This window comes from Protopterus annectens, chromosome 2.part0 (assembly GCF_019279795.1).
Source record: "Protopterus annectens isolate FY-2018-M chromosome 2.part0, PAN1.0, whole genome shotgun sequence".
NCBI lineage: Eukaryota > Metazoa > Chordata > Ceratodontiformes > Protopteridae > Protopterus > Protopterus annectens.
In genome coordinates, this window is record NC_056728.1 from 1,382,910,451 (window position 1) to 1,382,934,753 (window position 24,303).

The 24,303-nt window shown below is 41.2% G+C and overlaps 1 protein-coding gene across 21 annotated transcripts in view; it reads right to left on the reverse strand.

The window, feature by feature from the left end:
* CAMK2D (calcium/calmodulin dependent protein kinase II delta) overlaps nucleotides 1-24,303 on the reverse strand; it is a 1,797,486-nt gene that overhangs the window by 248,523 nt on the left and 1,524,660 nt on the right. For 8 of the 21 annotated variants that reach the window (XM_044061588.1, XM_044061589.1, XM_044061587.1 and 5 more), the window contains exon 14: nucleotides 5,616-5,648. The exons of the other annotated variants lie outside the window; for them this stretch is intronic. In XM_044061588.1, coding sequence (XP_043917523.1) covers nucleotides 5,616-5,648 — 33 coding nt within the window. The remainder of the gene's footprint in view (nucleotides 1-5,615; nucleotides 5,649-24,303) is intronic. 21 annotated transcript variants of the gene reach the window in all.

Sequence of the window (24,303 nt, forward strand, 5' to 3'; positions counted from 1 at the left end):
AGTAAAAGCTGATGGAGTTTTTCTTATATTATATAGATACATCATCATCAGCCCCCTTTTTCCCCATTTTCTACATGGGGTCAGAGTATCGTGTTAACTGTCACCATCTCTCTTGATTCAGTGCCACACTCCTGCCTTCGTCAACACTCATGCCTGACTGTCACAGATATTCAAGATAAGTGCAATCAGACCTCTGCACGTACAGTTACTGCACGGCTCAAAGGCATCAAGGAATTACAAGCACTGAGGAAGGCCTAAGGGCCGAAACCGGTATGTTTTTTTCCTCCTTCCTTCAATAAATGGATTTTGATCCACTGTTTGCTGGCTCTACCATGTTTTTGTAATTCCTTGATGCCTTTGAGCCGTGCAGTAACCGTACGTGCAGAGGTCTGATTGCACTTATCACATATATTCTCTCACACAATCCATCCACCTCTTTGCTGGATGTCCTTGTTTCCTCTTACCTTCTTCTTGTCTGTCCCAAAGCATCTTCACCAGATTGTCCTCTGCTTTTCTGCATGTGTCCAAACCAACATAATCTATTCTCTGACCTTTTCTGCAACTGGAGTTCCTTTCCCTTCTGCTCTTATGTCCTCATTTTTCCGTCTCTTCTACAGTGTGCATCCTACCACCCTTCTCAGGCAGTTCATCTCCATCACCTCTAGTCTCCTCATCTGCTCTGTCTTTACTGCTCAGGCTTCTGTACCACACAGTAGTACTGGTTGCACCACTGTCTTGTACACCTTACTTTTCAGCTTCTTTGGCATTCTTCTGCCAAAAACATTATGGAATAAACCCCCCTCCCCTTTTGAGGAGCACAAACTGCTTAGATGGTGCCTTGAGACAAAAGCCCCTGAAGTACATCCGGAAAGGAGCCTGTCTAGAACGCTTTTTACCTTTGGGAGGAGGCCGAGATTGTCTACACACAAAAGTAGGCTTAGAGGGATAATTCCTCTGAAACTTAGGAATAGGGGAAACAAAAATATGCTTCAATTCCTACAAGGCCAACCCTTTTCTTACAGGGACTTGAAAAGTTCAGCAGCTGCAGAACCATAGAGATTATTATTATCAAGAGGAGCATCCTTCAATTTAGCCTTAATATCATCATGCAAAGGCTGGAGGCAAAGCCAAGAGTAATGTTTCAGCAAAAAACCAAAGGCAGCAGCTATAGAAGAAGCATCAGCTGCATCATAACTACATTTAATAGAATGGCGAGCCACTTGGAAAGAGAAGCCCAACAAAGAGAGGGCCGAAAACATTTCCTCAGAATCAGAAAGGTCAGACAGGCTTGAGAAAGAAGAGCTGAGACATACTTAGTCATAAGGGTCTGATAAATAGTCCAAAATGCTAGGGTAGCAGTGGTATACACCTTTTTTGCCCAGCTGTTCCATGACCCTACTGTCCTTGTCAGAACGAAGCAATTTATTAGAACGCAAGAGCTTGGAAGGTTTGTCAGAAGAGACAGATAAAACAGAGGGGTCAGCAGCAGGACATTTGTAGAGAATCTTACAGTCATTAGACACCTTATAAAACCTGTGAGGAGTTTTAGGGGCTGGAGGTAGGGAATCAGGATACTGAGAAGCTGTTGAAAAAGTGTCTAACAGTTCAGCTAGGAATGGATGGACAGCAGAGGGTTTACGGGACTTCATTTGGAGGACTTCATAATACCTCTTCTGGATGTCAGAAACCCATGTACAGTTCCATTTAAAGAATTCCATCATATGAGAGGTAGTAACCCCAAAAGAAAATTCCTCAAAGGGAGAATCTGGGCTAATGGAATCCTCATCCTCAGAACCACAGTCAAATGGAGAAGGAATTTGAGAGGAGAAAGTCAAGTATACTTTCCCAGAGCCCAAATCCTCATCAGAACAGTCCTGTTCTCTAGGCCTCTTAAGTGGAGTACATGACCAAGGGCGGGAGGGGGGGATTGCAGGAACAGAAATGAGTGGATTACAACTGAGGCTTCAAGGCTATGAGTACATTAAACAGCCCCTGTGCAAAATCCTGCTTCTTATGCTGGGGATCTTTGGAAGCAGGGGAAATGTGTTTGGTTTTCTGCTTTTTCTTTAAAGGGACATCAGCCCAAATGCCTTAGGAGGTTCAGATCCTTGCCAACACTCAAACAACATAGTGGGAATCTCCTCCTGAACAAGAACCTGACAAACGCCTCTCAGTCCCTCTGATATGATCAGCTGAGGTTCCTCCTTAACATTTGCAATGGACATCTGCAGAGCCTCCAAGGACGTATGATAAGCTGGATCCATGCCAGCTTCTAACCCGGTTGCAGCAGAGAATTCTGATGGAACAACAGGACAATCCTCTGGAATTTCACAAGCCTCGAGAGAGATGTTCAGGGGAGGTGGTACATCAACAGAATGTGACCTAACTTTTTTGGACTTTTTCTTGGCAGATGACTGACTCTTGGGAGGGGACAATTCCACCATCACACCCTGTGATAACAACTTAAGATGCTGGTTCTATAGGTAGATAACCAAGGAGGAGGGATGAGTACGAAGGGTCTTATGGACAAATGCTTGGCAAATCAAGCACGAAGTATGGCTGTGAGAAGCACCCAAGGAAAAAGACACAGCTCGTAATGGTCCTTATGGGGAATCTGTCTTCACATTGACATTTTCCCTTTCTGGATGGCATGTAAACTCACAAACCAAAAGAAGAAATAAGATAAGAGGAAAACCCCAACAGGGCACTTATCTGAAAATGGCTTGGTAACCAGCACAAATAAAGGAGCATTCAGACAGACAACTGAAGATGGCATTTGGACCGGTGGCAAAGAAGTTCTGAGATATCTACGTTCGTATGTTAACTTTATGCCCAATGCCATGAGTGAGAAGCATACATGTGATGTACGACATGCCTGAAAACTATGGTATGCTGGCTGGATGATGAGCTACCCTTGGCAAGGGATCTTTTTAGTAAAGAATACTGCAACAGTGATATGGAAGGACATCAGTTTTAATCCACTAATTAAAATCTAGTTTACTGTCATCATAGATAGGAGCGCTCTGTCTGCTCTACTCCAATACACCGACCGTTTCTTAAAGGTGGATTGATATTTAATGCAAGGGTCTTTAGAATGTTTTACATACATTGTAATGATTTATATACCATACTTTGAGATATACCAAGTGCTACTCATAAAAGTAGGCTATGGTGTTTTCACTGTTTATACATATGATTTTATTATCTTTGGTTCACACTTGTGGTGTTATTTATTTATTTATTTATTTATTTTACATTTGTTAACCGGGAGAGTCTGACTGGATACATGTCCATTTTCAGCGGAGGCCCGGGGAGAAAAGCTCCAAGTACATAACAGACACATGAACATTGTTAATGCAAAAAAAGAAAGATAGTTGAGTTCTAAATACAATATAAAGATTCATCACATCTTGGGAAATAAAAAACAACAGCAGCAAGCAGCGTGTTGTTGGCCTTGTTATATGACTACTTACTGCACTGCACAGTGCACCATTTCTAACTACATGATTCTGTCATATGTTATGTTTTCTTCCAAATTCAAGGAAGAAGGAAATGCCCCTGTCAACTTATATCTTTAGGTCAGAAAAATACAGAAGAGGGAGGACTAGCAAGCAAACTCACAGACGTGCTCTACAGGTACTGGATACAGATGCAGCAATGTTTGTGTTAGTATTACGAATGGCGCCCTGACTACTGAATCACTTTAAGAAAGCAGCATTGTTTTCTTCGTCATGTAAACTTCCCAAAGATAATAAACAGAGATACTGCATAATTTTACACATTATGAACTATATATGGAGTCTCATGATACATAGGACATTTTATGCAAACATTACAAAGCAGCAAAACTTTTTGTTAAATGCAGTATGGTAAAATAAACATGAAATGCAGGAGCAGAAGTCTTATACCTTTATTGTCTAAGTCAGCTGTTTTGTCTTTGTCCCCTCATTGCTCAAAGTCATAAAAAAGACCCAAGTCTTGATGCCCACCCTCTGATGGCAGCAGCTCAGTAATGGAGTGGTACTCCCTACAAACTAGTCTGCGTTGCTACGAGGCATGTTCTGAGAACGGCTTGTTAGACAACTGTGAAAGGCTGGTGAAACTTGCAAATGAAGTTATGGCAAGGTGTAGTGAATTATGACTAATAAGCTTCATCCTGTAGCCCCTAGTTTAATTACCTCAGTCTGCATTTGCCTAAGCTATGAAGCTGATCAAGCCAATGGCCACGATGGTGCAGCGGTTAGAGCTGTCACCTCACAGCAAGAGATTCTCTGGTTTGATTCTCGGCTGGCGAGCCTTCTGTGTGGAGTATGCAAGTCCTCCCTGCAGTCGAGTGAGTTCTGAAAGACGTGCAGGTAGGTGCGTATGTGTCTGTACCTTCTGTAAAGGTTGGGTGCCGGGCTGGCAATTTGACACTGTAAAAACTTCACTGCCAATCAATCTGCAGAACGGAGATCTGCTGTGGCAACCCCTAAGCAGGAAAAGCCAAAAGACATTGCTTTTTATGAAACTGACAAAGCCACTTAACCACACACTGCTCCTGGGTCTCCTCTGAAAAGAAGCACTTCTGTCTAGTAGGTTTACCCGTTTAACAAATAACTAAACAAGACCATTATAGACTTGAGTATCTTTCTCCATTTCCAGGACACTAGGTTTACTTGTTAAGGGACTAAGCCCAACAACTAAGGCAGAGTTCTTTGGAATTAGCATTTTGCTGAAGTGAAACATTTAGCAACAACTAATGATATGTCATTCCTTGTATGTTGGCAGATAAGTAATAGCATGAGGCTCAGATGCAGTCACAGTGAACATGCCAGTGGTCAAAAGCTATACCATTAATGGCATACTGCATGGTAACTGACTCCATATATCTAAGTGGGCCAGAAACCACCACTGTGAAAACATTAATAGTACCTCTCTCAAAATCAAACTCCAAAAGTGTAAATGAATTTTGACTAAGAGCTCATGCAAACTGAGTATACACTGTGAATACTTAAAAATAATAATACACTATCAAAATGTGATCAGAGGATTTACAGCTCCCAGACTGTCAGCATAAGGTGATAAATATATTTCTTCTGCAACTTACATCACTGAATTTCACTAAAGCAAAATGATAACTCCTGCAACAAATTTAAATATGTCATAATTCTGTTAGTGAGTTTTTAAAACACTGATCACCTGGTCTACACCAACACTTTGCCACAGCCAATATTATGAGAACATAGTTCACAAATATCTAAAAATCACAGTAATAATATCTCCTGAAATCTACGTGCATTGATCCTGATTGATCAAAAAGTGAGCAATAAAGGGGCAATAAAAACTGTGCTTACACCTGTAAGCACAAGCAACAGTTACCCGCGTAGTTCCATTTTATCCTTATTCATGCACATTTGGGTGTTTCATTTAGCTGCAATCACTTAGCAATTCACCAATTGTATAAATCAATATATATATATATATATATATATATATATATATATACATATATATATACATACATACACACCAAACCTATCTATATGTGTTCTGTATGTGTGTGACTAGTGCCAAATCTATGCTTTTTTTGTGTCAAAACTGGAAATAAAAATTGGTCCGACAAAGATCCTCACCATCATCTGAACACTCGAACTGGACTTCCTTTTCTGAATTGACCAATCAGAGAAAAAGGAAAAGAAGAGAATTTGACTGGATGATTGAAAGTGACAAAGTGCAAAGAAAGTTTTACTGTTTTCTTCAGAAGCTTTCTTAAGGTGCAGAAAATATTCTGAAAATAAAGAAAATGTGCTCTACATAAAATGTTCTGAAACACCCTTCAAAAGGAAAATGACACCTAGGCAATAAAAAATAAAGAGAAGATCCAGCCGCACAAATGTATATCATGCCAAAGCCAAACTGCCCAGTGTCGAGGAAACTTTCTCGCAGTAAAACTAGAAAAGGAAGTTAGCATTAGAATGACCAATTTTAATGAACAAACAACAAACAATATGTGGCTAAGACAATGTCATGCACACATTAGACACTTTCCTCCATTACTGTGGCCAAAATACCAGTCAGCTCCAAAAGAATTACATTTAAGCTAACAGAACAAACTTAAATATATACAAAACTATTTGTGTAATTAAAAACAGATAAATGTTTTGGGTAAAATATATTAACTCTCTTATTCTGTGTTATGAAGAGTCTATGTATAACTTGTTTTCACTTGAATTGTAGCTCTGTACAGGATTTTTACTGGAATATTAAACTGAAAACAAGTTAAATGGTAGGTGCTAGATTTTTTTTTCATTGTAAAAGTAGAAAACAGGGTCACAGAAACCTGAGTGGAGAATAATCTGAAGAAAAATGCCACAGGTCATAAACACACAAACTGCCTTTTTTCTTTTTTTTTAAGCAACTATTAGTGTTTTGTCACATCTTTAGGAATATCTTACTATATAAAATTTGCTACAACTTCAGTGTACAAAATATTAAAATATACTTTTATTACCCTTCAATGGGGAACTCAGTTTTATTAATGAAATATTCTATTCAATTCATAAGCTATAGTAAACTCAGGAGACAAATGGTACAAAAGCGTTTTACAGCTCTGGGTATGCAGCTAGGAGCTCAGAATATTCAAAATGCGCTGAGGCACAGTACAGTTCTTCGCTGGCTGGCTGCAGTGTTTCATAAAATTACAGCATCACAAAATGCAGGGTGGAAGATAATCAAATCGAGTCACTGTGGTTACAGCCACAAAGAAAACTGCAAAAGCACTTTACATTATAAAAGCAATTATGATTCTTCAGGAAAATTATACCGATAAAAATGTTACAAATTCTGCATCTGTTTCAAACAGATTTCATTAAAAGAAAAGCTGACTTTTTTTATTTTTCTGTGTTAAGTGAATTTAACAGCATCATTACAAAAAATGGATACCCTTCCAGTTCATATATTACTTAGACTGAGTCATTTAGATCCTTGTATGTCTTAAGGGCAACACAGTGACTAAGTACTGGAGAAACAGATTAAAATAAATGCAGTTAATTTTTCCCACTAAATTAACCAAAATTACACAAAGAGGAAGTTGATCAACTTTGCATTTGTACAGTAAATACTAAAGTGGATAAAGGAAATTAAGTGTTTTAAAATACGAAGCACGGCTGGTGGCAGTATTTGGCACAGTGACAGGTAAGGGAAACAAATACACTTCAACAAGACACTAGGCATTTTGTCTGGCCTTTAAGAACCCCTTTAGCAAAAGCACAGGCAGTAACAGATTTAACATTTTATTTCAGTACAAAAAGTGTTGATGAAACTGCACTTTATAATGAGAATTTCACTAGGCTATGTTTAACATCTACCTTGTATCAAAATAAGAAGCAGCATAATTTAATACTGCACTGATAATTCTTTCAAATATGGTCTTTCTTACAAGTTACTGACCTTGGATACATTTTGGCTTTGTGTTACTATACAAAAATATGCATACTATACACACACACACACACACACACACACACACACACACACACACACACACACACACACACACACACACACACAGATATAGGTGCAGATAGAGATATATAGGTGATAGTGACCCGGTTGAATGAGTGCTAGGTCGACAGCTACCTAGCTGACTGCATATGGTCAACAATGCAGCTAATTAACATGTGTGCAAGATCACACAGATCCAGGGGTTGAGAACTTTGCCCATAACCCATGTTTGTGCGATCTCATTGTTAGTATGCAGGGTGTGAAGCCCCCCCACACACACATTATGGGGGTGAAGGAGGGCTTGTCGCCGTGCAAACAATTTTTTTTTTTTTTTAGGTTAAAGACTGCATGTACTGAAGCTGTTTCCCGGGGCATGCATAATGGTGTGTTGATGCCTGTGTTTTTGATGTCGACATTATACCAGTTGAGAATAGGTATTTTTGTTCATTAGTGGTACACCTACGTGTGTGTGTGTGTGTGTGTGTGTGTGTGTGTGTGTGTGTGTTTGTGTGTGTGTGTGTGTGTGTGTCTATAAACATACACACACACACACACACACACACACACACACACACACACACACAGAAATGAACATTACTAAAAGAAGTGACTAGTCCTTCTAGTTCTAGTTAATAAAGGAGTCCTACTTGGACAAGAAATTACACTAAAACTTCATGTTCCCATACAAGATAAGGCTTAATTTGAGGTGAATAAATATTTTTTCTTTGTGATTTCCCCATACCTGACAACCATCAGTTCCTGATATCATAAACATTGCTCTACATGTATACAAAATCTTGATCCATACAGCTCTTTTTTTCAAGAGTCTGTACCTTTTCAAAGTTCCTACAGCATGCCTAGACTTCTTGGACAGAAGTAACTGAATAGGACACTCTCCTGACTTTGACAAAGCTGTGTGTGTGGCTGATATATATCCTGCAGTATACATATAAACACGTACTACTTGTACAGAAGAATGCACTTTTTTACTTTTGTACTTTTCATAACGTCACTTGACTGCAAAAGTAAAGGAGTGTTATCCAGGTGAAGTAGGAAAAGAGTTATTTATATAAAACAAGGAAAATAAATATGTTTGAAACAGTGAGGCAGTCTCTATGTACTGGTATAATTGCACAGCATCCACCAATAATGTTAGTATTCTGGTAACCTGTGAACCAAAAGGCTGGCTATGCGAGTCAGGGGAGTCTGAAGTCTGCATTTCACCTGTGTACAGTACTATCCTAGAAGGCAGACAGGCAACTTGGATACACCTGAAGAGGGTGAAGATGTGAAAGGATTTATGTGAAGCTATGCAATGTTGTATCACATGCAAGAGGAAAGAGGAACATTAGTAAATTATTCAAAAACAAATACCCCTCCCACTGTACAATGACATGTGAAAGCATGTATGTGAAGCTATGCAATGTATCATTTGCAAGAAGAAAGAGAAATATTAGTAAATTATTCAAAAACAAAACCCCGCCAACTGTACAATGACCTAAGGGAGAGGTGGAAACGTGTAAGGCAGGAAGGATTTGCAGGGACCTGTAGGCTGGTCTAGTTCTAGCCGCAATTACGTTCATTTACACATAAAGTAATCAATGCACATCAAACTAGAGAGAAAACAAAGAAGGGGGAAAAAACGGAGTGGTGAACAAAAACAGCCAAGTCAGGAAACAGTGGTGTGGTAGCAAGAGAGAATAGAGAACTAAAGTATACAGATATAAACAACCAGCTTGTACTACTATCCTCACTAGGGTGGCTATTCCCCCCAAATGAAATGCTGCTCTCATTTCAGAAGTTAACCACAAAGTTATTAAATTAGCTGAATTTATTTTAATTTCCTTAAATTGGCCATAGTCTAGAAAAAAATGTGTATTCACTATGGAGGTGGGATGTGAAAAATCCACAACTGTAGTTGATAGCACTCAAAAAAAAAAATGAGAAGCGAAACATTTTCCAAACTTGCTTGTGTTTAATGTTCGGACAATTCTAAGGGCTGCTATGAAAGCCCCAAGAATACCTCTCATCTTCTTTGCTTAAGAATGTTGGACAAAGCCATAAACAATGGGAGGCAAAAGTCCCAAAACAAGGACGATTTTTAAATACTACTCTAATCTACTTAAAAGATGAATAGAACAGGCTTTGCATCAAGGCCTCAAACAGATGCCCTACGCAGACCGTGTCAAAAAACTCCACCTTTACTCCGGGGCATATCACCTACTCAGAGGTGATCTCTGCCTAACATACAAAGCTATGTCAAACCCAGAGCTGTTGGACATGCTCCACTTAAAGAAATTCCAATCCCTCCGAGCTACACACTCTAGGGACCTAAACCCTGTCGCCACAATAAACAGAACATGCCGGAGGGATAGATTCCTGTCCAACAGACTTCCCATACTCTGGAATAAACCACCTATCTATATCAAACAAAACTCCTCATTAGCACTTTTCAAGAAAAATCTTGATGATCGGATGGGAAATAGGAAATTCACCCCGGGGATCACTTCTGTGGCTCTGCTCAGCAGTGGCGCAGGAAGATAATTTTCTTGGGTGACAAAAGCCAGGGTACCTTTTTGGCTGGGCTTGTATAGGCCCTAGGATAGTACTTACCTATTAAACTATAAGGGGGTGGTGAAAGCCAACACATTCTGGCTAGGCTTATAAATGCCTTCGGGCAGATAGCCTAGTACCTACCTATGAACCTATTTGCCATTTCTAAAATATGAAATTCTAGTGCCTAGCATTATTGAACGACTATAATTCTCAGTGATCATTAAGGAGTCTGCAAAGTATCCCATCTAACAACTGAATAAATTTATTTGTTAGGATACTTTGCAGACACCTTAATGGTTAAGGACAACAGCTGGGTACAACAACCCTATGTTTCTATAGGTTAGCCAAACAATCCACTTATGCTGTCCTAATGATGTCATAAGAAGACTGAAACATGCATGTCCACAGCTAGTGGGGTTTGGCTTTATTGGCCTGAATGAGTCCATTAATCAACTTAGAAAGAAATAAGTCATGGGTATTCAGAATTGCCATAGAGCTGAATTTGCATACATCCCATAATCCTCTTTTACAAAAGGTTTTTAAGGAATCACACAGTGAAAACTCTAGCAAAACTTACAAAAGAGGAAAACAATGATTTACTGCACCCTATTATGTTGTCAGAAATAGAAGAGCAGATCCAGACATTGGCAGTAAGTAAGACACCAGGAGGATAGGTTCCCAGCTGAGTTATGAAAACTACCAAAACACAAAATCTTGGCAAGAGAGTACATCATATTTGGCAAAGTTGTGCACACAATAAATATCCCAGAGACCTGGCATAACACAATTATTTCCCTAATTCTAAAGGAGAGAAAAGATACTAGCGACTCAGGCTCTTAATGGCCCATCTCCAGCCTACATCACTATAAGGTCTTTGTAGGCATTCTGGTCAACACATTAAGATTCCCCCAGGTTTAATTAATGACGATCAGTGTGGTTTTACCAAAGGCAGACAAACATTCAACAATATTTTAAAGCCCCATATCATACAGAGTGAGGCAGAAAAGACACAAGGTCAGAGGGTATTTGTAGCTCAAATTGCAGAAAAGGTATAAAATCATGTGCATTGGGATTATTTATGGGAACCTTTGAGGAGACTGCCGTTTAGACAGAATGTTATTGCAATAATTCAAAGACTGTATCAAGGAAAATCAGCAGTTATTAAAGTTAGTGCTACGATAACAGAAAGAATCCCCACAGAATGAGGAACTTGTCAGGGATATCCCATCACCCCTGTAGTTTGCAGTAGAATAGGAAACTCACACGCAGAAGATTAGACAATCTGAGATAAGAGGGTGACAAGGCAAAGAGGTCAGGAAAAGTCATGTCTATTTGCTGATATTTTATATTTAACAGACCCTTTAAGAGACATGGAGATAAGGTTTGCATAATTCTGGGGAACTTTACAGAAATATCATTAGATTGATAAATCTCTTGCAAAACAGTTAGTACACTGCAAGATGGAAATCAATAAAGAGGGAAGGAGTCCTGAGAAAGTACAGATCATTTTGTCAAAGAACCTCAGAGAAGAATAAGGGGAAGGATAGTTAAAGAAAGTCATACAAAAAACCAGAGAGGCAATAAGGATGAACGAATACAGGACTTGCAGGGTTTTAATATTTCACACAGGAATGATAATTGCCCCTTTTAGATTAAAATTCAGATGTGACAAAGAATTGGAGTCAGGCTAACATGAAATTTGGGCAAGAGAAAAATTCTAAGTTGAAAGACAAGAATTCTTAGAATATAAAGCAGTGATGGATATATACAACAGAGAGAGAGTAAAACATTATTTGAAAAAAAAAAGACGGTACAAGTGTTGATAGACACTAGAATGGAAACAGCAGTAAGGGACTAGTAAGCAAAATCTAAAAAGTATTATTTATAGACAGGTGAGTCCATAGATGAAGTCAGAAACAGGTCTGGCAAAAAGTAGCAGGAAATAACGGGGGTAATATGGAAAAAAAATTTTTGTGAAACTGAAACAGCGGCTAATTCAAATAAATTTAGATGTTTGGTTGCAAGTGCTTGCACAACTACTTTTACAAACCAAGAGAATATACACAATGCTCCTGGAAGTAGGACAAAATTGCTGGAGATATGAAGAAAATAAAAAAATTGGATTGACAGCATTCTTTTAGTGGGGTGTAGGAAGCTGGAAAATTATAAAACAGAGTTACATGGTTTATTGTAAATTGTCCCAGGAGAAGATTTGGAGTCAACAAGTTTGAATTTTTATTTAAACAGGATTAAAGCTGAAAAAGAGTTAGAAATCGTGTTCATAGGTTCATAGGTAGGTACTAGGCTATCGGCCCTAGGGCCTACACAAGCCTAGCCATAACAATTCCCTGGCTGTTTCTTCCCACACTATTTACTTCCCTGGACCCCTGTCTAACACAGCGAATGACGTGATCCCCGGGGTGAATTTTCTTTCTCCCATCCAATCGTCAAGGTTCCTTTTGAAGAGGGCCAAAGAGGCACTCTGCTTGACATGCATGGCAGTCTATTCTAGAGTCTGGGGAGTCTCTGGGTCACTAACCTATCCCTCCAGCATGTTTTGTTTATTGTGATGACAAGGTTTAGATCCCTGGAGTGTGTGGCTCTGAGGGATTGGGATTTCTTTAAGTGTAGCATTTCCAACAGCTCTGGGTTTGACATGGCCTTGTATGTTAAGCAGAGATCGCCTCTGAGTAGACGATATGTGACAGAGTATAGCTGGAGTTTTTTACGGTGGTCAGCATAGGGCATCTGCTTTAGGCCTGTGATTCTTTTAGTGAGGTATTTCTGCGGCCTTTCCAGTTGTTGCAGATGTCTTGAAAGGTACATACCAAATGGGGTGTTGTATTCTATAATGGGTCTAATGAGGGATGAGTACAGTGGGACAATGACCTCCTTTTTTCTGGATGAAAAGCCCTTAGTAATGAGGTGTGCCACATAGAAGGATTTCCTGACTGTTGTGGCGATGTGGTTATCGAAGGTGATATCATTGTCCATCTGTGTCCCTAAGTCTCTTATCACACTTTCAGTGTTTAGTGTACTGCCACCTATGTGGTAATTCATGGGTACATGTTTTTTCCCAAAGGGGATAACTGTACATTTCTTGGCATTGAGCTTGAGCCCATGGCACTGGCACCAAGCATCTGTTTCTGTAAGGCCCTTTTGTAGAGTATCCACATCATTTGGGGATTCAATAATGGCTCCCAGTTTGCAGTCATCTGTGAACTTTGTTAGCCAGAGTCCCTTAGTGTTGGCCTGTACTTCAGAGAAGTAAATGCCAAACAAGAGTGGTCCCAGGACTGAACCCTGAGGTACTCCACTTGTCACTTGTCTGGAGCTGGATTTGGAGTCAGCTACTTTTACAGTGTGGGTTCTATCAGTAAGCCAGTTGGCAATCCATTGGGTCACGTAGGGATTAATGCCCATCTTAGTAAGTTTATCTATGATTCCAGAGTGGGGGATGGTGTCAAAGGCCTTGGCGAGGTCTAGATAGGCTGGGTGGACCACCTTACCCTTGTCCATGGCTCTGGAGACTGATTCGAAGAAGTCAATCAGGTTCAGGAGACAAGATTGGCCCTTTACGAACCCAAACTGGGTGGGGTCCAGTGTTTGAAGGTTGCCAATGTCTTTGTTTATAAGTTCCATGATAATACACTCCATGGCCTTGCAGATAAGGCTCGTCAGACTGATGGGACGGTAGTTTCCGGGATCCAAGGTGGATCCCCCCTTGTGGAGTGGGATAACTGTAGCTCTGCGCCACTCAGTGGGCACAAAACCTGAGGTGAGGCTTTGATCAAACATGACACTTAGGTGAGGTGCCAGTTCATACTGTAGTTCATGTAGTACACAGCCCGGGATGTCATCTGGTCCCATGGATGCTGTATTCTTAGCTTTAGAGAGTGAGTTTTTTACCTGTGTGGCTGTTATTACCGGAATTTGGCAATCTTCCAGTATTGAGATGGGCCGTTTAGGGGGTGAGAGGGGGGTGAAGGTGGCACTGAATCGATCTGCCAGGATATTGGCAATATCCTTGGGATCAGTATATTTAATGCCATTCTGTTTTAGCTCATAGCAGATCTGAGCATTGCCATTTAGATTCTTGACATAGTTATAGAATGCCTTGTGGTTGTCTTTGGAATCTTTGGCAATTTTATTTTCGTAACTAGCTTTGGAGGATTTTATGAGGGATCTCAGTTTCTTACTGAGGCTGGTAAGGAAGTTTTTTGCATCCTGGGATTTTCCTCTTTTCTGCAACAGTTTTTTTCCTTTTGTTGTAAAGTTTGTTTATGGCAGGGGACCACCAGATTGGCTTCCTTTTTTTGGAGGATAGCATCTTGGTTCTATTTGGGAAGGCACAATTCATGCATGAGTGGATGTGCTCGTACAGTGCCTTAGTGTAGGATTCAGCAGTCGAACATTCAGTTCCCGTCTGCATGGGTGTCATGAAGTTTGCAACTTCTGACTTGAGTGGCATGAAGTTGGCTTTGGAGAAGTTTTTATGGAGGTTTCCTTACTGGGGTGGGGTGGGGTTGGGATGTGGATGTTAAGGGTGATTAGCTTATGGTCAGACTGGACTAACGAGGGGGTGACCATAGGTGTGGAGCATCGATTTCCCATGTTGGTAATGACCTGGTCTAGGATATTGGAGCCCCTGGTGGGACTATGGATTAGTTGATCCAGGGCATTGGAATTTATGAATTCCAAGAACCGCTGGGCAAAGGTGTTGGTACACGAGTAGTTTTCCAGTTAATGGCAGGGTAGTTAAAATCACCCAGTATTAGGGTGTTTGGTTCTATCTTAATATTTTCCAGTATGTTTAGAAAGGTGTAGTGAGAATCTTGGAGCATGGCGGGTTGATCTGTAGCAAGCTACAATTTGGATTGCAGTCTTACCTAGTGTTAGTTGCACTTGGAGAATTTCAGACGCATTGTGTGGGCAACTAGCCTAGTGGTGTGAATATCCTTGGTGAATATGGGCACTCCCCCACCTTTAGTGTTTCGGTCCTGGTTTGGTGGCCGAAAAGTGTGGTAAGAGTTGTAGCCTGGTATTGCAGGGGTGCTCTCTGGAGCCTTGAACCAGGTCTCAGTTACTGCACAGATATCAATGTTCTCCATTTTTAGGAGTGCCTCGAGAGAGTGCATTTTGAGGTTTAGACTTCTAGCATCGAGTATTATTACCTTCAGATTTTGCATGCTTGTACCTGTTACAGCGGTGGTTTTGTCCTTTGAACTTTGCCTAAATAGGCACTATAGGGGTGGCAAGAGCCTTAGCCAGTAAGGTTGTAGCTAGTTTACTACTATTACTGGCCAAGAAGTGAAAAACTAGGAGATGGAAATCAAGTCAGGAACCATTGATACAAGACATTCTAAACTTGCTCAGTGAGCTTGAAATGCTTGAAAAGAAAATATTCAAAAGAAATCCAAGTTAGTTACATAAGAAAAAATTGGATACTTGGAAGGAGGTTAAAGAGATATGGGAGTGTAGAAGGGACACTAGATAAAAAAGTAAACATCTTTTTCATTAAAGAATAAACAATCAAGTACACTGTGCACGAGTAATGTGCATTGTGCATTTAATACAATAAAGCATCCACTTAAAAAAAAAAAAAAAGAGAGAGAGAGAGAGAGAAACGGCACTTTTCTTAGCAGAAGTACATTAGATACCAGCCCTGGCACTGAAGAGAATTGTGCATGATCTGCATATCCTAGTTGGAGTACACAAAGCCTGTTTGTAATATCATTAATGTATCTGTATTCAAGGATCATCAATAATTTATCAACATGATAGTGGCATTTTCGGATTTCAAGAACTCATTTAAATATTTTCCATTTCAGCAGTATCCCTCAGCATATTCATAGTCGTATAAAAATAACAGAAACAGTTTTCTACTCTTAACATATTATGCAGAAGAAAATAATACAATTGTTATTTTTATAGTACATACAATTTTACATTTAGGTAGTATGATAATGAATAAACAAATTTTAAACAAATGTAAATAACTTAAAATCAAAATTAAATACTCTTTGAGCAAGTGGCATTTCATATAAAAAAATTCATCTTTTTGCTATTAAGCAAACAGACATATAAACCCTTTTTCACATATTTTAACGTAATAACTAAATAAAAAGATAGCAGGGTACTGGGAGCAGAAATGTTGCTTGGCAATCAAATGCCTACAAAATCAGTGTTGTGTGTGAGTTTTTACATATATATTTATATATATATATATATATATATATATATATATATATATATATATATATATGGGTCTACTGCATTTGATCGAAAGACCATTTGACTGAAACCCATTTGATCAAAATTTCATTTGATCGAAAACCAGTATTCAACACAAATAACAGGGATTTCTCCCCCTCCCCAATGTCATGCGACCCTGGAGTTGGTATATATAGATGGGGAAGTGTGGGTGGCACAGCCCCCCACATTGGGGGGTGTGGGTGGCGAAGCCCCCCACCAACTTTCTTTTAAAATCTGTACTTTTTGTGTTGTTTTCTTCTTTTAAAGGAAACTAGGTGGGGGGGCTGCACCCCCACACCCCCTAACTATATATACCAACTCTAGGGGGACAAATCCCAGATTTATGCCTTGAATACTGGTTTTCGATCAAATGAAATTTCGATCAAATGGGTTTCAGTCAAATGGTCTTTCAATCAAATGAAGCAGACCCATATATATATATATATATATATATATATATATATATATATATATATATATATATATATATATATATATATATATATGGGTCTACTTTGACCCATCGAATTTACATTTATTTGAATTTCACTTACTTGAGTCCACTTCTTTGAATCTTCATTACTTCAAAAGCATAGACTGCTGAAATTCTTTCCCTGTGAATGGAACCAGGCAGGCCAGAGGAGTCAGAAATGAGATGCAGGCTGAGGTCTAGAACCTGTGAAGGGTGTTTCAGATGAGGCCATAGGTAGAGGAACCAAACCTGTTGAGGCCAAGAGGAGGAAACAAGGATTACTGTGACCTTCCTTCTCCGGTGCTTTCAGAAGAAATTTGGGGATGAGGGGAGTCAGTAGAAAGGCAAAGGGAAGACTAGGGGACCAAGTCTGGATCACAGTATACCTGGGTGACTCCCCCTCCAGAGGGATCAAGGAAAAGAAAGTACAGTTGTGTACCTACCATAAATGTAGATGTTCGAGTGTATTCACTGTTGCAGTCATTACAATTGGGTTATCCTGCTGGCAGGCTACCCGCAGTCGGCCCGAGTTCCAAAGTCTAGGTCCGGCGTCGGTTGCTGTCGCCTCCTCCCTGACGTCAGTGCGCCAGGGGTATAAAAGATGCAGCCAACACCATTTTCTTCAGTTTTTCTTGCCCCAGATGTCAGGTGCCCCAAAAATGGTAGGCTAAATTATGTCAATAAGCATGCATGCACAAAAAACAACTTTTCCTTCATCTACAAGCAAATACACCACATAGGTTGTATAGAGTAGAAAAGTACAGATAGGTCCCAGCAAAGAAAAAAGGGGGATGGTGGGAGGGTAACCTGGACTGCAACAGTGAATACACTTGAACATCTACATTTATGGTAGGTACACAACTGTACTATGTTCATCGTGTTTCCCTGTTGCAGTCATTACAATTGGGTTGAATCCCAAAGCTAAGGTTGGGAGGCTGGTGCTAAATACGATTAGGAGAGGCTATCAGGCCCTGCAGAACTTCAGAGGCAAAGCCTGCCCTGGATTTAGAGTAGAGAGGTAAGTGATAGTGCTTTGTAAAAGTATGCACTGAACTCCAAATTGCCGCCTCTAAGATGTCTTTGGTTGGTACTTCTCTGAGGAAGGTGTTGAAGTGGCTGCTGCTCTGGTTGAATGTGGCCTAATGCCCTTAGGCACTGATTTGCCATGCTGTGAATAGCAGAAACGAATGCAATGGCTTATCCACTTTGAAATAGTCTGTTTTGAGATAGGCTTTCCTTGTGATGCTGCAGTATATGCCACTAGACGTTGTTCAGTCTTTCTGAAAGCTTTGGTTCTGTACAAGTAGAAGTGTAGCTGTCTGTGAATGTCCAAAGAATGCAGAATTCTCTCACCATTATTCTGTGGATTTGGATAAAAGGTAGGCAAATGAATTGTTTGGTTAAGGGCCACACTGGACACTACCTTAGGCATAAATGTAGGGTTTGTCCTCAGTGAAACCCTGTCAGGATGGAAAATGATGAAAGGTTCCACAGCCATGAGTGCCTGTAACTCTGAGACTCTTCTAGTGGAGGTTATTGCTAGGAGCAGAGCTGTTTTCCAGGATAAGAATTTTATATCAGCTGCAGAGGATGGCTCAAACGGAGGCAGTGTGAGTTTTTCCAAGACATAGTTGAGGTCCCATGCAGGTATTGGTGCTCTCCTTGGAGGTCTTATGTTTTTGGCCTCTCTGAGGTACTGCCTTAGTAATGGATGAGAAAAAATAGGTGGTTTTGTATTGTAAAGAGCTGAAATGGCAGAGGCATGAATTTTAATTGATGAAAAGGAAAGGCCTTTATCCAGCATCTCAGTTAATTATTGCAAAATCTGAGGAATATTTGGAACAATCGTGTCAATACCTTGTGCCTGGTTCCAAGCACAGAATCTCTTCCATTTGTCTGCATAAGATTTTCTGGTGCTAGGCCTCCTGGCCTCCAGAATAACATCCATCACTGCTTTAGAGAGAGGTGTGCCTTGAGAGGCTACATTATCTGCCATGCTGCCAGGTTTAAGGTCTTGAATTGGCTGTGCAGTATCTGACTGTGTTGTTGGGTCAATAAGTGAGGAATTTGAGGTAATGTCCAAGCTGGGCATTGAGAGAAGCTCTTTAGGATTGGGTACCAGTACTGGCGGGGCCAGTCTGGGGCAATCAGTATCATTTTTGGTTTCTCTTGTCTGGCCTTGAGGAGTACCTTGGGGAGGAGAGGCAGAGGAGGAAAGGCATATACTGTTAGATTTTTCGAGCTGAAAGATAGAGCATCCACTTTCCATGCTTGCTTATGATAAGTCCTTGTGCAGAATCTCTGTAGTTGGTAGTTGTGAGGGGAGGCAAATAGATCTATGTCCGGGCATCCCCAGGTCCTTGTTATCATGCTGAAGACTTGTGGATCCAATTTCCACTCGCGGGGATCCATTAGGTTTCTGCTTAGTTCGTCTGCCAGAGTATTTGTCCTTCCTGGCAGGAATTGTGCTTGCAGATGTACTTGGTAAGTCAATGCTGTGTCCCACAAGTTCATGGCTAGCCTGCAGAGGGGGTAGGAATGTGTGCCTCCCTGCTTGTTTATGTACCACATGACTGTAGTATTGTCCGTCTTTATAGTAGTTGTCCTGGATGAAATAGATCCTTGAAGGCTGTCAGGGCATTATGAACAGCTACCATCTCTTTTTGATTGATATGTAGATGCATTTGACTTGCGGACCATGTGCCCTGAATACATTTTCCTGCCATATGGGCCCCCCCCCAGGCGTAATCTGATGCATCTGTTGTCAATGTCTGCCTGGCTGTGGGTAAGGTGAATAGCTGTCCCGTGTTGTGGTGACAGACTTTTGCTCACCATCGAAACTCCTGTTGCAGGCAGGGAATGAGGGTAATTATTGTTTCCAGGCTGTGGCAATGTTGAGTCCAAACACTTTTTAGATACCATTGAAGTTTCCTCATATGCAGTCTTGCATATGGAATTAGCAGAATGCAGGATGCCATGAAACCCACGGCCTGCAGAATTTTTCTTGCAGATAACTAGGTCTTTGTTGCCAGCATTTTGAAATAAGTAGTCAGTTGTCTGTGTTTGTCTGGCGTGAGATAAGCCATCTGGGCAGTTGTATTTAGGCTTGCACCCAGGAATATTATCTCTTGAGAGGGTACGAGTTTTGACTTCTTTTCGTTTACTGTGTACCCTAGACTTGTTAGTAATCTTTTTACAAACGCCAGATGCTGTAGTAGAATGTCCTTGTTCTCCACTTGAATAAGGCAATCATCCAAGTAAGGATAGATTTGCATTCCTCTTTGTCTGCAAAATGCAATTACTGGTGCCAGGCAGTTTGTGAAGACCCTGGGTGCAGTAGATAAGCCAAAGGGCAGTGCAGAGAATTGGTAGTGCATTGAGCCAGCTTTGAATCTGAGGTATCTTCTGCATGTTTGTCTGACTGGGACATGCAGGTATGCCTCTTTTAAATCTAAAGTCACAAGCCAAGCCTTCTTGCCCAACATGGGCAGAAGCTGCTGTAGAGTCAACATTTTGAAATTTGGAATATCCAGATATGTGTTTAGAATAGATAGGTCCAGTATTGGTCTCCAAGCTTTGTCTTTTCTGGGTACCAAGAACAGTCTTGAATAGAATCCTTGTCCCTGCTCTTGCTCTGGTACTTGTTGAATGGCCCTCATGTCCATGAGGGATGAAACTTGTTTTTGTGCCTCTGTCCATTAATTGCGTGGCAGATTTGGCATACCGTTTAGCCTTGGCAGGGTGTGAAAGTGGAACCTGTAGCCTTGTGAAACTATATTTAGAACCCGTTTGTCCTGGGTGATCATGTGTCAATTTTTTGAAAAAAAGTGCTAGTTTTCCCCCCAAAGGGGCTGCCAAAAGATAAGTGTTTGGTGCTAGAAGTGGAAAGTCATTGAGACTGTTTCCTGTATGGCTGTGATTTTTCCTCTCCGCTCTTGGAGGTAGAAGCACCCCATTGTTTAGGCCTGTATGAGCCTTGGGGCTGTGATCTGCCTCTGGGGCATCTGTATCTGCCCCTTTGTGGTCTATCTGACACTGGAAATGACCAATTCTTTGTAGGCCAGTTACTGCTAAATCTGGGAGGCTGTACCTGCACGAAATCCTTGACTGTTTGCATAGATTTAGCTTTGTCCTCCATTTTCTATAACACCTCTTCTGCTTTAGCACCAAACAAAGTATCATGCTGTAAAGGAGCTTCTAATAGTTTTGCTTTGACATGATCAAGCAAATTTTGTTCTTTTAACCAAGCATGCCTCCTAATGACAGAACCTGTAACAGCGGCCCTGCAGGAGGCCTCAAGGGAATCAAAACCACATTGCAAAGTATGCTTTCCAACTTGTTCAGCTGCATGCAATAAATCCTGCATTTATTTATTGTCTGCACATTCTGTATTTGCTGACATTTTCTGTTTAAGCAAAGACATAAGATATTGCTGATACTTAAGCATATGAAATTGGCAATTTAATGTTCTTACAGCCAAGGTAGCAGAGGTATAAATCTTTTTGCCCCATCTGTCTAGGGCCCTAGAATCCCTATCAGAGGGAATAGTTTTTTTTGCAGTAGAAGCCCTGACCCCTTTGGGACCCTGAGAGATGGTTTCTGGGTCAGCTGCAGGGTTCTTATAGAGAAATTTATGTGAATCAGGAACCCTATAGTATCTGTCTGGCTTAACAAGGGCTGGTGGTAAAGAATCTGGAGAAACACTGGACTCTGAAAATACATCATCTACAATGTCTAAAACAGGCAGCATAGCAAGGGGCCTGTGCTGTGGCAATAAAAGGAAGTCTCTGAGCCTTTTCTTGGATTTTGAGTAGTCTTGGCTCTCCCAGTGGAAATGCTCCCTCATAGTATGCAGTGTCTCCCCAAAAGAATAATCCTCAGGAGGAGAGGCTGAAGGGATAGATTCTTCAGCATCAGAATCCTCATAGGGGGGAATAGAGTAATCCTGTTCAGAGGAGGAATCAGAGGAAATGGAAACCTGGTCTGAAGATTCATATTCTAACTCTTGCCTAGGCCTCTTATCAGGAGGGGGATGGGAACCCCTGATCAAAGTAATAAGGTCTTCGGCCATTTTAAGCATCTGCCTTTTAGGCATGGAGGCCTGTCCAGGTGAATGCTGTACTTGTTTCTTTGTCTTTAGAGCTGCTTTAGTCTTTGCCTTTGTAGCTGAAGTAGGTTTCACATATAACTGTGTAGGCCTGAAAACACCCTCAGAAGCCGATGCCTGCTCAGCAGCTCCGGACCCATCTGAGGGAATAGTTTCCGAGTGTCCAATACCTTGAGTTTCCAGAGGCCTAGTCGGCTCCAAGTTGGAGTCGGAAGCGGCCTGTGGCTCTGAGGTAGTGGGCGTCAGGGGCTGCGAAAGCACCTCACTGAGAACCGGTGAACCGGCGACAGGCCTAGAAGAAGCCTCATCGTCGGTTTTGGATCTCGGATGACTGTCCTTTTCTCTTTCTTTTCGTTTTTTGTAAACTCCGGTAGTCAGCTGATCCGACGACATTATATAATTAAATCTTCTGCCAAAGTAATGGAATGCAAAATCGTACCGACGCTTAAAAGTGCGTTGGTTAAATCTAGCACAAAACCGACAACTAGCAACGTTATGGTCAGGGCCTAGGCAAGGAATACAGTAAGAATGAAAATCCTTATGAGGTATTTGCTTCCCACAAGAAATACAGTTATTAACTTTTTCTGACATTGGTCTGGAGCAAGAAAAAAGTTTCCCCAACGGGGTACTTAGCTTTAATGAAGACTTCGGATCTGAAATTCGAATTTGAAAAACTTCAGGAGTCGGCCGACCGGCACTTGCGAACTGCTTTTGCTTCGGGCACCGTGTGGCAAGAAAGACTGAAGAAAATGGCGTCGGCTGCATCTTTTATACCCCTGGCGCACTGATGTCAGGGAGGAGGCGACAGCAACCGATGCCAGACCTAGACTTTGGAACTTGGGCCTACTGCAGGTAGCCTGCCAGCTGGACAACCCAATTGTAATGACTGCAACAGTGAAACACGATGAACATCCTGCTACATTTGGTGTTTAAAGATAGCAAAAAGATCCCAGCATGGTTGGCTCTAACAGTGAAAAATCTGCTCCATCATCTTTTGATCGAGAGATCATTCGTGAGGTAGGACAGATCTGCTCAAACTGTCCACCAGACCATCTGATTTGCCTGGAAAGTGCCTTGCTATAAACCTTCATGGTTGCTTGACATAATGGGCAATATCCAGTTCCCACTTGCTTGTTGATGTACCAGACTATAAACATGTTGTTGGGTTTGGACAGATATCAGTCCTTGAGGGAGGGAGTTCTGAAAGGCATGCAATGCTAGGAAGACTACTTTCATCTCTAGAATGTTGATCTGAAGATTGGTCTTGGCAGGGGATCATGTGCATTTTACAGGCTTTCCCCTGTAGTGCCCCCTACCCCAAAACGGAAGCGTCTCGTCACATTGGCTTTTGGGTTGGAAAGACAAATGGATGACATTGTAATACCATAAGGGATTCGAGCCACCAGCAGATGTGAGTCCTGAAAATACTCTTAAGATGTATTGAGAAAGACAGTGGATGTCACTGGTTAGACCACTGCACTGCTGCAGTCCGCTGTAGTACTCTTTTGTAATATCTGGCAAGAGGGACTAAGGTGATGGAAGCTGCCATCAACCCTAGCAAGCGAAGGACCATTCATGCCATTGGTTGATGTAATGAAAGGACCGTTTGATCATGATAGTGAAGTGCTGATAACCTGCACTGTGGAACCTTTGCTGTCTGAAGGATTGTAAGTATGCCCCAATGAACTATAACACTTGTACAGGGAAACATTTTGGTTTGTCTGGATTGATTGCAATTCCAGGCATCAAACAAGTTTGGAGCAGAGTCTCTCACTTGGATAAGTAGAGTCCTGGTATGTGCAGAAATTAGCCAATTGTTCAGATACTAGGAAAACTTGGAACCTTTGCAACCCGAGTTACAATGCTTCTACTGCCATGCATTTGGAGAATATCGGGGAGGGGCTGTGGTGAGTCCAAAGGGCAGAACTCTACACTGCAAATGACTGGCTCCCTGCCAGAAGTGGAGATACCTTCTGGATCACCCGTCCATCTTGATATGGTAGTACGCATCCTGAAGGCCTTTGGAGAACATCCATTTGTTCACTTTTAGAAGTGGGAGAATAGGCTTGAACCATAGCCATCAAGAACTTTGACTGACTGACATACTGACTGAGGTGGCTGAGGTCCCCAGTCTTTTTTAGTTCTAAAAAGAATCTTGAGTAAGTTCCGGATCCTGGATGATCTGGTGGGACCTTGTGGATGACTTGCTTATTTATCAGTTTTTGCACGCTCTTGTGTGCTGCTGATCTTTGAGAAGGTGGCATGTTTGGTTACTTTTGTGAGTTTGGAGGAAAGGAGAGAAAGGGAATGTAATAATCTCTGATTATTGTGCTCTGCACCCATCTGTCATCTGTGATGGATATCCAGACTTCAGGGTGCAGGGACAGCACCCCCTGACTGCCTTTGGCAACTCTTCAAGAGTGCTGAT